The 14,609-nt window shown below is 40.6% G+C and overlaps 1 protein-coding gene across 1 annotated transcript; it reads right to left on the bottom strand.

The window, feature by feature from the left end:
- Positions 1-4,819: 4,819 nt before the first annotated feature.
- LOC110099436 (cytochrome c-type biogenesis protein CcmE homolog, mitochondrial) lies at positions 4,820-5,854 on the bottom strand. Its single transcript, XM_020826575.2, has one exon. It carries the CDS (start codon positions 5,779-5,781, stop codon positions 5,038-5,040), a length of 744 nt encoding a protein of 247 aa, XP_020682234.1. The 5' UTR covers positions 5,782-5,854; the 3' UTR covers positions 4,820-5,037.
- Positions 5,855-14,609: the final 8,755 nt, after the last annotated feature.

The following is a 14,609-nucleotide window of genomic DNA, read 5'->3' as shown; positions in this document are numbered from 1 at the left end:
AAATTCCAGCAAGGTAATTCCATCCGTCTGAAATTCCAGCAAGGTAATTCCATCCGTAAGAAGATCTCTTCGTAAATCTTGGGAAGGAAAATGGCCGGAAGGAAGGTTGAGGTGTTGGAAGGAAAAATAGGTCAACTGAAGACCGGTTTTGAGGAAAAAAAATGCTGAATTTCAGAACCAATTTGCTTCCATCTATGAAAAGATGGATGGGAGATTCGTGACCTTGGAAGAGATGATGAGGAAGATGCTGGAAAGCAAACAAAATCCGGCAACATCAGAAACCACCAATGGCCATGGAGGGGGGAGAAATCCGAACCCGTTTAGGGGGAGGGAGAATCCGGATATGGAGATCCTTGAGCGAGATGACGGGGTGCCTCCCCTAGAACCTCTTTCTAGGGAGGAGATGAGTATGGGATATGACAGAACGGGTGCTGATTTCGTCGGGAGAAGGGAAGAATTTCATCGCAAATGTGCTGATTTGGAAGGGAGAATAGGGGAATACGATGAAGGGTTTGGGTATAGTCGTCGGAGGGAAGATCGTGACAATTAGGGAGCACCTCCTTTTCAAGGAATGGGAGGTTATGGAGAATTCAGGAGAAACGGGGGAGACCCAAAAGTAAGGAAGCTGAAGATGCCCATCTTTGAGGGCGAAGACGGCCATGATTGGATCTACAAGATGGAACGATACTTCGCCGTTAACAGGCTAACGAAGGAGAAGCTAACTGCGGCATGATAGTGTTTGGAAGGGAATGCACTTGCATGGTACCAATGGCCTGAAAGGAGGGACCCATCCACACTTGGAGGGAGTTCAAAGAAAGCTTACTAGAACGTTTCTGAGCCGATAGTGGATGAGACTTCTATGAGCAATTCTTTGCCTTAACTCAGGAGGAGACCGTAGCCGATTACCATGACCGGTTAGAGTACATGGCCAGCAGATTAGATCATATCTCAGAGACAGCTTTGAAGGGAAACTTTATAAAAGGGCTTAAACCGAAGATATAGGCAACAGTTAGAGTTTTGGAGCCAAGGAACCTGGGGAAAGCCATGGAGCTGACACAGTTGGTGGAAGAACAGAGGAAGATGGAGAGAGTAGCTAGAAGCAGCTATTCAGGGGGCTCACACCGGGTGACCACCACCATTTTACCTTCCAGGGGATCAGTACCGGTGAGTGAGAAGGAAGTGCCCAAGGAGAAAATTAGAGGAGGAAATGGGGGAAACTTCAAAAGGCTACCTGAGAAGGAGATACATAAGAGGGCCACGGGATTGTGTTTTAGGTGTGATGAGAAGTACATGCCAGGGCATAGGTGCAAGGACCGAACTCTTCAGATTCTCACCGTCTGTGATGATGAGGAAGCTGAAGAAGGTGGAAGTGGGTTAGAGATGGAGGAAGAAGAGAAGATGCATCTGGATGTGGCAGAAGTCTCCCTGAACTTAATAGTGAGATTCACTCCAAATCACATTATGAAAGTGAAGGGAGAGATAACTGATAAAGAGGTAGTGGTGCTGATAGATAGTGGGGCAACCCACAATTTCATTTCAACCCAGATAGTTGATCTGCTTGGAATGGAATTAGTAGACACATGAGGATATGGAGTGATGATGGGAACAAGGAAGGTGGAGATGGGCAGAGGTGTATGTAAGGGAGTAATGCTGATGATTCAGGGGATCCAGGTGAGGGAGGATTTTCTTCCTTTGGAGTTGGGAAGCAACGATGTCATCTTGGGGATGAAATTGCTACAGTCCTCGGGAGATACCAAGGTAAATTGGGGAACATTGAAGATGGAGCTGGTGGTTAAGGGGAAGAAGAGGGTGATTCAGGGTGATGCAGGGCTAACTAAGATTGGGGTATCTCTCAAGTCTATGATTAGGACCATAGAATAAGTGGGAGGAGGATACTTGGTAGAGATGCATCGCCTGGAATGGGTCAGACTGGAGGAAGAGGGAAACACTCCCTCTTCAGTGCAGCCACTCATACAGCAATTCAGCGAGGTTTTTCAACCTCCTCAGGGCTTGCCACCACATAGGGAGTTGGAGCATGCCATCACTTTGAAGGGGAGACACCTATCAGCGTTCGTCCCAATCGCTACGCTCAGATTCAAAAAGATGAGATTGAAAAGCTGATCTGCGAGATGTTGGAAGCCGAGATCATCAGACCAAGTGTGAGTCCTTTCTCTAGTCCAGTCCTCCTGGTCAAAAAGAATGATGAGAGTTGGCGTTTCTGTGTGGACTATACAGCTCTGAACAAGGGGACAGTGCTAGATAAGTTTCCAATTCCGGTGATTAAAGAGCACTTGGACGAGCTTTATGGGGCAGTGATGTTTTCTAAGCTGGATTTAAAATCCGGGTACAACCAGATCTGAATGAGGGACGCAGATGTTCCAAAGACAGCTTTCAGGACACATGAAGGGCATTATGAGTTTCTGGTAATGCCCTTTGGATTGACTAACGCTCCTGATACTTTTCAGTCTTTGATAAACAGGGTATTCAAGCAGTACCTCAGGAATCTTGGCCTGGTCTCCTTTGATAACATTCTGGTGTACAGCAAGACTGTGGAGGAGCATTTGGAATACCTGAGGGTGGTCTTGGGAGAATCAGTTGAGAGCCAACCTGAAGAAATGCAGCTTTGCTCAGTCCAGCGTGGAGTACTTGGGACATGTGGTATCTCAAGAATGAGTGGTGGCAGACCAAACCAAAATTGAAGCAATGCAGAAATGGCCGCTGCCTCGGAACATAAGGGAGTTGAGGGGTTTCCTTGGATTGACTGGCTACTACAGGAGGTTTGTGAAGGGGTGCGATACCATCGCGTGACCTTTGACTGAGCAACTAAAGAATGATAACTTTTCTTGGGGAGAGACAGCAACTCAGGCCTTCGAGAGGTTGAAGAAAGTCATGACCACAGTTCTTGTTCTAGCTCTTCCAGACTTCAGCCAGGTCTTTGTAGTAGAGACAAACGCATCAGGATATGGGTTGGGGACAGTGTTAATGCAGAACCACAGGCCTATAGCATACTTCAGTCAAGTGCTATCAAACAGGGCAAGATTGAAGTCAGTGTACGAGAGGGATCTGATGGTCATTGTCTTGACGATTCAGAAGTGACATCCCTATCTTTTGGGTTAACATTTTGTCGTCAGGATGAATCAAAGGAGTTTGAAGTACCTTTTGGAGCAAAAGATGTTGACTGAGGAGCATTAGTGATGGCTATCCAAACTATTGGGCTATGATTTCGAGATTTAGTACAAGCCTGGTTTGGAAAATAAACTGGCGCTTTATCCAGATGTGTGGGGGAGTTCCATGGGTTAGCTATGTCGGTACCACTGATGGTAGACTGGGGGGGCCATAAAAGAAGAGAGTATGCTGAATGAAGAGTTGAAAAAGATCATGGATGATTTGATGAGAGACAAGAGTAGTCACCCGGGTTACTATATGGAAGGGGGAGACTATTATATCAAGGGAGGTTTGTGATGCCTCGAACCCCCATACATATTCCTCACTTGCTATAGGAGTTCCATGGCAGCATAGTGGGAGGTCATTCAGGGGTTCAAAAATCATATAGAAGGCTGGCATCTGAGCTTTACTGGAAAGGGATGCATAAAGATGTTGAGGAAATCCTAGCAAGGTGTGAAGTGTGCTAGAGGAACAAATATATAGTCATGGCTCCTGGAGGACTACTACAACCATTGGCACTTCCAAACAGAGATTGGGAGGAAGTGACCATGGATTTCATAAAAGGCCTTCCAAGATCGAAAGGATTCACGGTCATCATAGTGGTGGTTGACAAACTTAGTAAGTATGCTCACTTCATCCTCTTATGACACCCCTACACCGCGGTGTCAGTAGCAGCAGCATTTATCAAGGAGGTTGTTAGACTGCATGGGATCCCTGAGTCCATTATGTCTGATCGAGACAAAGTGTTTCTCAACCATTTTTGGAGGGAGATGTTCAGGTTGTAGGAAACGACTCTCAAAAGGAGCACCACCTATCATCCTCAGACAAACGGGCAAACGGAAGTGGTGAACCGAAGTTTGGAGACCTATTTGAGGTGTTTTGCTTCTGAAACACCAAGGATGTAGGCCAAGTGGTTACCGTGGGCTGAGTATTGGTAACATACGTCGTACCATTCGGCTTCGCAAATGAATCCTTTTAAAGTAATGTATGGAAGTGATCCCCTGCACCTAGTACACTATGGGAAGGGAAGCACACCAGTTTCTTCAGTTGAGCAGTACTTGAAGGAAAGGGACAATGTGCTGGAGGAGTTGAAATATCTGCTGAGGGCACAACAAATCATGAAAAAGCAGACAGACTCACATAGGAGGGACATGCAGTTTGAGGTAGGAGAGAAGGTGTTCCTAAAACTACGCCCTTACAGACAGAGGAAAGTTGCTTGGAGGAACGAGAAACTAGCACCGAGTTGGGCATCAAGGAATTGAAAACTCAACAGGATTAAAAAAAACCATCCCAAACGAAGCCTAAGGCTAAACCAATACATGCTACACAAAAGACAACATCTAGTCGATACTTCTCTCAATTAATTTTTATTAAAAAGCATGTTTAAAACTAATTGGGCATCAAGGAATTGAAAACTCAACAGGATTAAAAGTTTATATCATGTATTATTATCATTTTCAAGAATGATTTAGTCCAAGTAACTCAGTAAATACACTAAATGCATACTTCATATATTATTGGCACATAGTATTATATGAGAACCATCCCATTTCAAAGTAAGTAAGGTCCTGATTATGAGAACGCACATAAAAAAATTTTTGTTTAGACTACAAATTATGCATCAAAATACATAATTTTGTATCATGCCTGCATCTCAGTAAATAAATTTTTCATTCGCTTTTATACTCAGCATATACCCATTTTCAACGGGAAAATTTGAACAGGTTTCAAACTCGCAGCAATGTGCTGCATAACACCAATTAATCTAATACTCAACTGCAAATAAATAAAAGGGATCTGAGACTAGATCCTATTCAAGCATCCTATTTCAAAAAGAATCAAGGAAGGAAAAACCTGGATCATTCATTTTCCTCAACTCCTCTTCTCCAATGCCAAGGCTTTAGCTTCCCCTTCTTCTAACTTCTTCTTATTCTTCTCAAGCGCTGCAGCAACCTCCTTAGGCATGTATTTCTCGTCGTGTTTGGCCAACACCTCCGTGGCCCTGAAGTAGCAATCGAGGCTCCTGGCCTTGGACGTTACCGGCGGGCCAGTGGTAGCGGCATGGACGCCGACATCGGCCGAGAACGGACGAAGGAATCCCTCAACCACAACGGAGTGGCCCTCGCGAAAGAGGTCGGGAAGCGAACCCTCGTAGCGGACAAGGATGTCGGTCAGCAGGTCGGTGACCACAAACTCGATCTCCGGGGAGGAGGAGGACGGATGGACGACGCTTCCCTCCATAACGAGACCTCCAAGACGGAAGCGTGTCTTGGAGGGATTGGCGGTGAACTTCGCCATGGCATCAGACGGGGTGATGTAGAAAAGAAGCTGGTCCTGGAAGTTGGCGAGCACGATTACGATGAACCCAGCGACGCAACTGAAGGTAAGGCCGTAGGTCCAGAGGCGTCGATTCTGTAACTGGCGGGCGCGAGCGCCTATGTCGATAGGTCGGCGACCTGGGTATCGGCGGCCAGCGGCCGAGGATATGTGGCGGATGAGAAAAGGTGATGACGATGATGGCAGCGATGATGAAAGAGGATTGATGGGCTTGTGGGAATTAAGAACTGCGGCGCGCACAAAGGAAGAGAGACGGGATCTAAGAAACCTGGAGGCCATGGATAGAGGAGAAGAGGAAGGTAAGAGAAACCCTATAGAAATTTGGCCAACAAGATTTCCAGGGTTCTTATTTTCTCCAACGAAGGCGCTTTCTATAAAAGTCTAGAAAAATATGGAATCAGCGTAAACCGACGCGGCGAAGCCGCAGGGCTGAGAAAAGACTTGGGAACGTGAATCGATTAAACGGTTGAAATTTTATGTTGCCTTTGACCTAACGGACTCATCAGCTGAGCTTATGGAGTTTCAAGCTTGAGTTCGATCTGAATGAAACCTGACTAAGTTATCTGTCGAGTAGCTTGAGTGCGGAAGACGAAATCATGGAAGCACAGAGAGAGAAGCGGGAACACAGGCGCGGAAGCTATTGCTCAAGTGTTGAAGTTGCTGCGTGGATGCGATCACATGGAAGTGCTTATGCGAAAGCGGGATTGGAGCGGGATTGGAGCGGGAAGAGAGCCTTATACATCGCAAGCTCTCATCCATCGCGACAAGCCGAGCTCAACAGGCCATTTGAGTCCGAGTTCGAACTCACAATCTCGGCAACGAGCCGAGCTCTTGTTAAGCATGACTTGAGCTCGACTTGACTTGTTTACACGCCTAACCTATGCGGACGATCTTATTTGTTCAAAATTTATACTCAAGTCATGCTTAACACGAGCTCAAGTTTGAAATTATTTTTTTAACTGCTTTTAAATTTTTATATGCTAGAAAATTATTTTAGAAAACAATAAAAAGCTTTTTCAAATGAAGCATAATTCTTTTAGGGTAGACATGGCTAATCAAATATAGAGATTATTATGTGCGGAGTCCAGACCGAAGATGCATCCGGTTTTTGTGAGTGTAAACAGTAAAAGCACAGTGATGAACATTAACTGTGTTTTTTACTGTGCACACTTAACAAAAATCAGTCGGTTCTCCAGTCCGGACTCCGTAAACTAAAAAATAAAAGCTTAAAGCATACTAGGTTCACCCCCCGCACCGCCTAGCACACTTTTAAGTTTAATTTATTAGGATAACAAACTCTAGGTCTAGGTTAGGAGTGATTTTTTATTTTAAGTTATGTACTTATTAAATGAGTTTATTGTGTATACTTAGTGATGTTGGTGGATGTGTTATATGATGTGATTGATTTGGTGATGAGTGGACAAATATCCTAGGTTATGACCAATCTAAAATTTAAAATTTAAACTTTATATATGATTATTTTATAAGTGTTTCATGCTGCTTAGCCCCCCTCACTACAGGAAATTCATCAATTACCGGCGGCCTAGACCGGCGGTTGTCTAGCCGCCGATACTAATGGCGGTTTATCCGACGGTTTGGCCGCCGGTGAATACCGGCAGCCCAACCGGCCGTTATGCAAGCTTATGCCGCCAGAAATAGCGGCGGTCACCAAATCGCCGGGTAAACCGCCCGCCTTAAAACTTATCGGCGATATATTCGCGGCTCAAACCGTCGGTGTTAAGTAATTTAATTACCGGCGGTTTGCGCTACCGGAACGCCGTCGGTAAAAGCCCTAAAATTAACCAGCCCGAGCCTCCCATTTCATTTCATCTCCTCATCTCTCTCTTCAGCTGCGCTCAACCCTCTCCTCCGCCCGCCCTCTCACGCGACCGAGCTATCTCCGGCCGCCGACAATCACACCGGCCGCCCACAAACTCCCCACTACAAGGCCGCCGACGAACTTGTATTTCCCGTGCACCGCCTCCGAGGTGAGCTTTTTTTTATGTATTTTGTCATAGATGTTCTCACTAGACATTTGCGAGAGAATGTACATTGTTGTATGCTTTTTGTTGATGATATTTTACTTATATGCTTTTTGTTCTCACTAGACTAGAGAAGGAGTTGAAGGTAAACTAGGTCAACTATAGAGTCTAAATATTTTCACTTGACTAGATCTAAAACTGAATATATGAGGTGTAATTTTAGTAGCAATGGAGCTAGTGAGCGGTTTGTGACTTAATTTGGGCTTCACCCGTAGAGATAGAATATGGAATGAGCATATACATGAAATGTTGGAGTACCTCCAGTTGATGATGAGATTAGAGAGTGTCGCCTTAGATGTACCTTGGTGTATACTTTTTGTTGATGATATTATACATGTTGATAAGCCTAGAGAGGGAGTTGAAGGTAAACTCAAATTATGGAGGTCAATTTTAGAGTATAAAGGTTTTCGCTTTAGTAGATTTAAAACTGAATATATAGAGTGTAATTTTATTAGCAACAGACCTAGTGATAGGATTGTGACTTTTGACGATCAAGTAATTAGTAAAAGTACATATTTTAGATATATTGGATTTGGTTTAGAGTGATGGTGAAATAGAAGGGGATATTATCAGCAAAATTCAAGTTGGATGGTTGAAATGGAGGAATGAATCGGGCTTGTTGTGTGATAGAAAAGTTCCCCTCAAACTTTAGGGAAAATTCTATAAGATGGTGTTGAGATCTGCAATGCTTTATGGTGTCAAATCTTGGTCAATAAAAGAGAAGCATAATACTAAGTTAAGTGTTACAGAGATACTGGACGGCTGATTGAAGCCGGAAACTTCGATGCCGGACGGCTGATTGACGACGCCGGATATCCCTTATAATCGTCGGTATTTACTGGCGGTTTACTGACGCTGTCCGGCGGTTGTTCGGCGACACGCCAGCGGCTACAACCGCTGACAATTCCTTCGGCTATCACCGTCGGTTAGCCGCCGGTACGTTTCCTGGCAGTCAAACAACGATATTTTGTACCAGCGGTTGGACAGTCGGGAAGCCGCTGGTAAAAACACCAGCTAAAACCGGCAGTGTATGCTGCCGGAACACCGTCGGTAAAATAAACCGCCGGAAAAATGCCGCCGACAACAGTTTCCGACACCGTTTTTTTTTTTTTTTTTTGGGGGGGCACCTTTTTTTTTGCGGTGTGACAACCGCCGAGAAGCCGCATGTTTTATTTAGAACCGCCGGTATTTACAAGTAAACCGCCGCCAAAAATCGCCGGTAATGAGCAAATTTCCTATAGTGCCTTAAATAAATAAAAGTATGATCAAGTTGAATGTTGCTCAAAAGGAGCAATGATTTTATTATTACTATATGTTATTGATGTGATGTTTTATATAAATTATTTTGTATACTAATCTTATAGGCGTATATAGTTTTTTTTTCTATTTTGTATATAAATGTAATTTACAAATATATAAAGAGTTGTGAAAGCCTAAAAATGAATTTGTTTACATAAAGGAACCCGTATAATGAGTCTCCTTCCTTTTGAGATGATTTTTTTTTTAAGCTTTTAGAGGATGTGAGAACATGAAGAAGTCTTGAAGAATTTGAAGAAATAAAGACAAATAAACAAACTCGTCTTTTTTTGTGTATAAGGCTTGCATCATTTTAGGAAGTAGAAATATAAGATTGTTGATAGTGGAGCTTGACAACTTTTACTTTCCTATAAATCTTGGGTTATATATTACTTGTCATTTGCCACATATATTTTCTTCTTCTTATATATGAAGAGAGTTGCAAGATCAAGAGAACCTTCAAGAAGAAGAAGAAGGAAGCAGAATTTACTGTAGCAGATAGTATATTTTTCATATATGTTCTCATCCAGCTGAATACATTTTATAGAGAGGAAGATAGGAGACAAAGTATGCAAAAGCTGTTGGGCACCAGACTGTGCTACAGGGATAAAAGAGAGCTGGAGTGCGGCTGCAGCAGGTGGTCCACACAGTAGTGAAGATAGTCGTTGAGTGTGCTAACAATATACACTTTGATGATTGTTGATTATATATGATTTCAAATTAGAGATTGCTACTTTTTCTTAAGTTTCTTGGCATGCATATGCTTTTATCTAAATAAATGTTAGGTTTCTAGGATATGTTGACCTTATAATTTAATGAACTCGCCTTTATTTCCTACGAGCATAGCATGCATATTTACTTTTCTGCTATGTACACTTAAACTCACACCTGCTAGCAACAAGCGAGTGATAGCCTAAGTGACGGGGCTGAGTCTGCTATTCTAGTTAGTATAAGGTTTATAATTGACGTGATTTAGCTTGCAATGGTAGCATGTGCTTCAGATTTGAATATATATTTCCTTATTGTGGTTCTACTCTATATTGAAATCCATCAATCACTTAATGTTGGCATGCCTTCTTATTAACACCTCATGCGAAAGTAATTTACTATTATAAAAATATTTTGCATGCAGGTGAATATATGGTTCAAATCCAAAAATCAAAGAAATGGTCTTGATTCCATGAGCAAAATTACTTAGTAGTGTGTTCATGGTCTTCTGCTATTTTCCTTGCTAATTATCCACCTATTTATGATAGCTCTGATTTATGAATACCATTCTAGTGACTCTTTATTTGAATCTTTGCTCTTTAATTCTTTTGCTAAAAAAATTCATTAGAATAACATCTTGATTTAGTTCTAACATTAATTTAGGCATTTTATCGAGTTACAATTTTATTAAATTCCAAAAAAAACATAAAAAATTCTCAAATTTAAAATCTCTTGTCAAATTCTCCTCAAATTCTACCTCAATAATAGACTTGTGTTAACTACTCTTTTCAAAATTGTTGGGTGTTTAATGTTTGTTCATAGCCCACCTCATGAACAAAAGAAACTTGAGCTCATTGCAATCTTTTTTGAAAACCAAACATTCTTTGAAATGGAGCAAAGTTCCTTGAGGGAGAATTCTGATTTGAGCTTCTGTAAGAGAGAGTGCATTGTAGAGCTATCATTGCCTATAAGAAGCAAATCATCAACGTAGATAAGTAGATACCACAAGATATGATCTCGATTGTATATAAGAAGTGAGGGATCATATTTGCTAATAGCAAATCCAAAATCTGTAAGAGAGGTTGTGAGCTTGTCAAACCACTACCGCGGTGCTTATTTGAGTCCGTATAGGGACTTATGCAATTTGCAGACAAAATGAGGAAATTGTTCATCAACAAATCCTTGTGGTTGCTTCATATAGACCGTGTCTGGTAAGTCTCCGTGTAAAAAGGCATTAGCAATATCAAATTGTAAGATTGGCCAGCTGTGGGTAAGGGCAATGATAAGAAGTATGCGAACAGTTGGCATTTTAGCAACCAGGCTAAAGGTCTCCTTGTAATTTATACCATATTCCTGGGCAAAGCCTTGAGCAACAAAACGGGCTTTGTAGGTGGGTACTTGTCCATTGGATTGAAATTTTGTTTTAAAGAGCCACTTGCAGACAAGAACAGGAATATTAGGTGGTGGTGGAGTTAGAGACCAAGTGGACTGTTTTTGTAGAGCTGGGAATTCTTTGGACAAGGCATCACCCATTGAGGAAGTTTATTAGCTTGAGTATATGATGTGGGAGTTGGAAGAGAGTGAGTGACGGCAGATAGATCAAAGATAACTTTGGGTTTAAGATGACCAATCTTAGACCAAGTTTGCATTTGATGAAGAGTGGGATGAGGAGGTGGAGAGTGTGACTGGAGGAACAGAGATGGAGGTAGTAGATATGCTAGAAGGTGATGATGGTAAATGGAAAGCAGAGGTAGTTTTACTGGGAGAATAAGATTCGGGTATATTATAAACAGGTGTTGAGATGGAATTTATAGTAGAGGTAGGAATAAGCATGAGAGGTGGATATGTAATGGAAGGCTGATTAGTTTGTTGTTTTGAAGGAGAAGTGTGGTAAGGAAAGTGATCTTCGTGGAAAACAACATATCTAGAAATATGAATCTTATGAGTATGAAGGTTATAACAGTGATAACCTTTATGGGAGGAGGAATAACCGAGAAAGAGACAGTCATTGGAGCGAGGTTGAAGTTTATTTTTGGTAAGGGGTTTAAGCCAAGGATGGCATAAACTGGTAGTTTTCCATGAAGAGTCTGATAGGGTATGGTAAGATTAGAGGCTTTGGTTGGAAGACGATTTATAAGATAATTGGTTGTTAGTAAGGCTTCAAGCCAAAAGAAGTTAGGAAGATTTGCTTCATGAATTAGAGTGCGTGTAATATCCAAAAGGTGACGATTCTTGCATTCGTCTAAACCATTTTGCTCAGGTGTATATGGATAGGTTTGTTGATGAGTAATGCCATTGGAGAAAAGAAAATTGCTGAAGTTATGACTTGTGAATTCTCTGCCACCATCAGAGTGGAGAATTTTTATTTTGGCATTGAAGAAGCTATTGATTAAGTTATTATAGTGAATAAATTTTGAGAGAGTTTGATCTTTGGAATGCATTAAATAGATCCAACAAAATCTAGAGTAAACAATTATAAATGTAACAAACTAACGATATCCATTGATATATGAGACGGGGGAAGGTCCCTAAACCTCTGTATGAACTATAGAAAAAGGAGTAGAAACAGTAATAGTGCTAGCAACAAATGGCAACTTGTGGCTTTTTCCCACATTGCAAGAATGACATAAAGAGGGACTAGGGGAAATACATATAGAAGGAACTAGCCTAGCTAAGACTTGTAAAATGCGATGATGTGGATGACCAAGACGAGCATGCCACTGTTTGATTGAAAAATATAGTTTTGAAAAAGTTTAATTTTCTTTGGGAAAAGATTAAATTCTGAGATTTTAGTTTTAAAATTGAACTCTTTATTATGAATAATATATCGTCTTGGGAGGCGATAATATCATTCCCTAATATGTTCAAATTATAAAACTTTGAATTCATCCTGCTTATCATAGTCAACACAGGAGTGAATCACATATGACCCCAGAGGGTCAAAATGAAATTTAATTGAGTGTTTGACTATACTAATCTGGATAAAAGGATCATTAATTTTAAAATCAAAATCATAATAATATGACGACATATCTTTCCAAGGAAATAAAATATCATTTATTATTAATCATTTGAAAATGATGATAATGATCGTCAAATTTAATTTTTCCAAAGATAATTAATCAAAGTTTTGAAAATTACATCATAGGAAATTGGAGTTTCCTACAAGTATGCATACGAGCGCAAGCCCTCGTAGTTAATTACATCATAGGAAATTGGAGTTTCCTACGAATACTCTCGATTAAAATAACGGTAAAAAATTTATTTTAGATTTCAAAGATTGATGTCAAAGGAGATAAAGGTTGGAAATTTCAAATGGGATTGGGTCAAAGTTGAGCACTTATTTTTGGAGTCAAAGAAAGAAGGGTATGAGGGGTTTTGAGATTTTGAATTATTTCAAAAACACCCCAATCTATCCTAAGTGTTGGGCTTGAATTTGATTGAAAAGAGGTTTAAGTTTGAGTGGCCAATTTTATTAGAAATTTGAGATTTAATTCCTGGAGGTCGAGGGCTTATAGCCTGAGCCTATCTCAGAACCTAAGTCTAAAGTGTGTACAAAAAATTAATGACAGAACCTAGCTAATGCATTGCAAATTTGGACTTACCCCGGCCTGGATTGGGGAGTCAGCTAAACCACCTAGGCACTTTAAAATCATGTGTCCGATCTTTTAATATTGAGTGGTGGGACGTTACTTAAGATAGGTTTTTGAGAATAAGGCCGACATTTAGAGAAGATCATAATTGGCCCTTTGACTTATGTTGGGTATTTAATGTCTAAATAAATGTAATTAAAGATTTAGACTCGATTTAATTTGTTTCTAATGTGATGCATGCTAATTGAATCAATTAAATGCTTAAATCAAATATGAAGCAGTTTTACAAATGCTTAAAAATAGATTTTATCCTAAAGATGCACAGATTCCCCTTGGACAGATCTACACCCTCATAGGCCAAGTGGTCTGTCAAAACCCGCAGGCGGGGAGGTGCCTAGCAAAAGGAAAGAAAAATGCAACAAGTATGTATGCAAACTCCCGACGGTCCCGAACTTACATCTTAAATTCATTAGAGTTGCTATGTGAGCTTAAATATTTTAATTTTGTTTAAGTAAAAATAGTTTTGAATGAGTCCTTATAAGCCTATGATTGGATTTCAGGCTAAATCAAAATACGACATGCAAGATCGCAAAAAAAAAAAAACTAAGAAAAATAGGCAGATCCTAATTGTAATCAACACATCAATAAATAAATAAATCAATTAAATTAAATTAATATCAAATTTAAAGTCCATATGGCAAGTGCCACTTATTATTACATACTAGAATTTATAGAAAAGTAAAGTGGCCGGGCACCACTGACAACAATCCAGATTTCTAATCCTAAGACTCAAGTTACTTTGAGAATGAGTCTCTCATTATCAACTTCTACGTCCTTCTGCAACTTCTTGATTTGTCGGTTCCGGATATCCAAATGAAAAGAAACCCCCCTTGGATGGGGTGTTACCTTTCCTCTTTGAATATTTTCAAAACCATCCAAATTTGGAGCTCCAAATGGAGAGGGACTCTCCCCTGAGGGATGTCACTTCCTCTTTGGATTCCAAATTGGATATTTTAAAATCCATTCTCAAGTCACTTTTAATATTTACAATCATAATATAATCAAATTTCATCTGAAAAAATAAAATTATAAACTCGATCCTGTAGGGTTATCCTAATAAATAGCAGTTATATAAATAATCTCAAGCAGTTGATATATTTGAAATTTAAATGCTTAATTAATCACAACACATAGTGCAGTAAGTAAATAAACAATCAATCAATTCTAAGCTAGCAACCAACATGCAATGAAAGCTCGAAAACCCGACACACAGTGGAAAAGTAAACACCGGCCTAGCCTGAAACTAGAGTTTATTGTCCTATCAAACCATCTAAAGTGTGTGAGGAAGGCCATGTGATTTGGATATGTCCTATGGAGGGCAATTTATTAAAGTTGTTTAAGGTTTTAGATGGTTGAAAGGCTTAAGGGAGGATATTGGTTAAAGTTTAAGTCTTAATGATTTGAGATT

Source organism: Dendrobium catenatum, unplaced genomic scaffold, assembly GCF_001605985.2.
Source record: "Dendrobium catenatum unplaced genomic scaffold, ASM160598v2 fragScaff_scaffold_735, whole genome shotgun sequence".
Taxonomy (NCBI): Eukaryota; Viridiplantae; Streptophyta; class Magnoliopsida; order Asparagales; family Orchidaceae; genus Dendrobium; species Dendrobium catenatum.
This window is presented reverse-complemented; position numbering and strand designations above follow the sequence as displayed.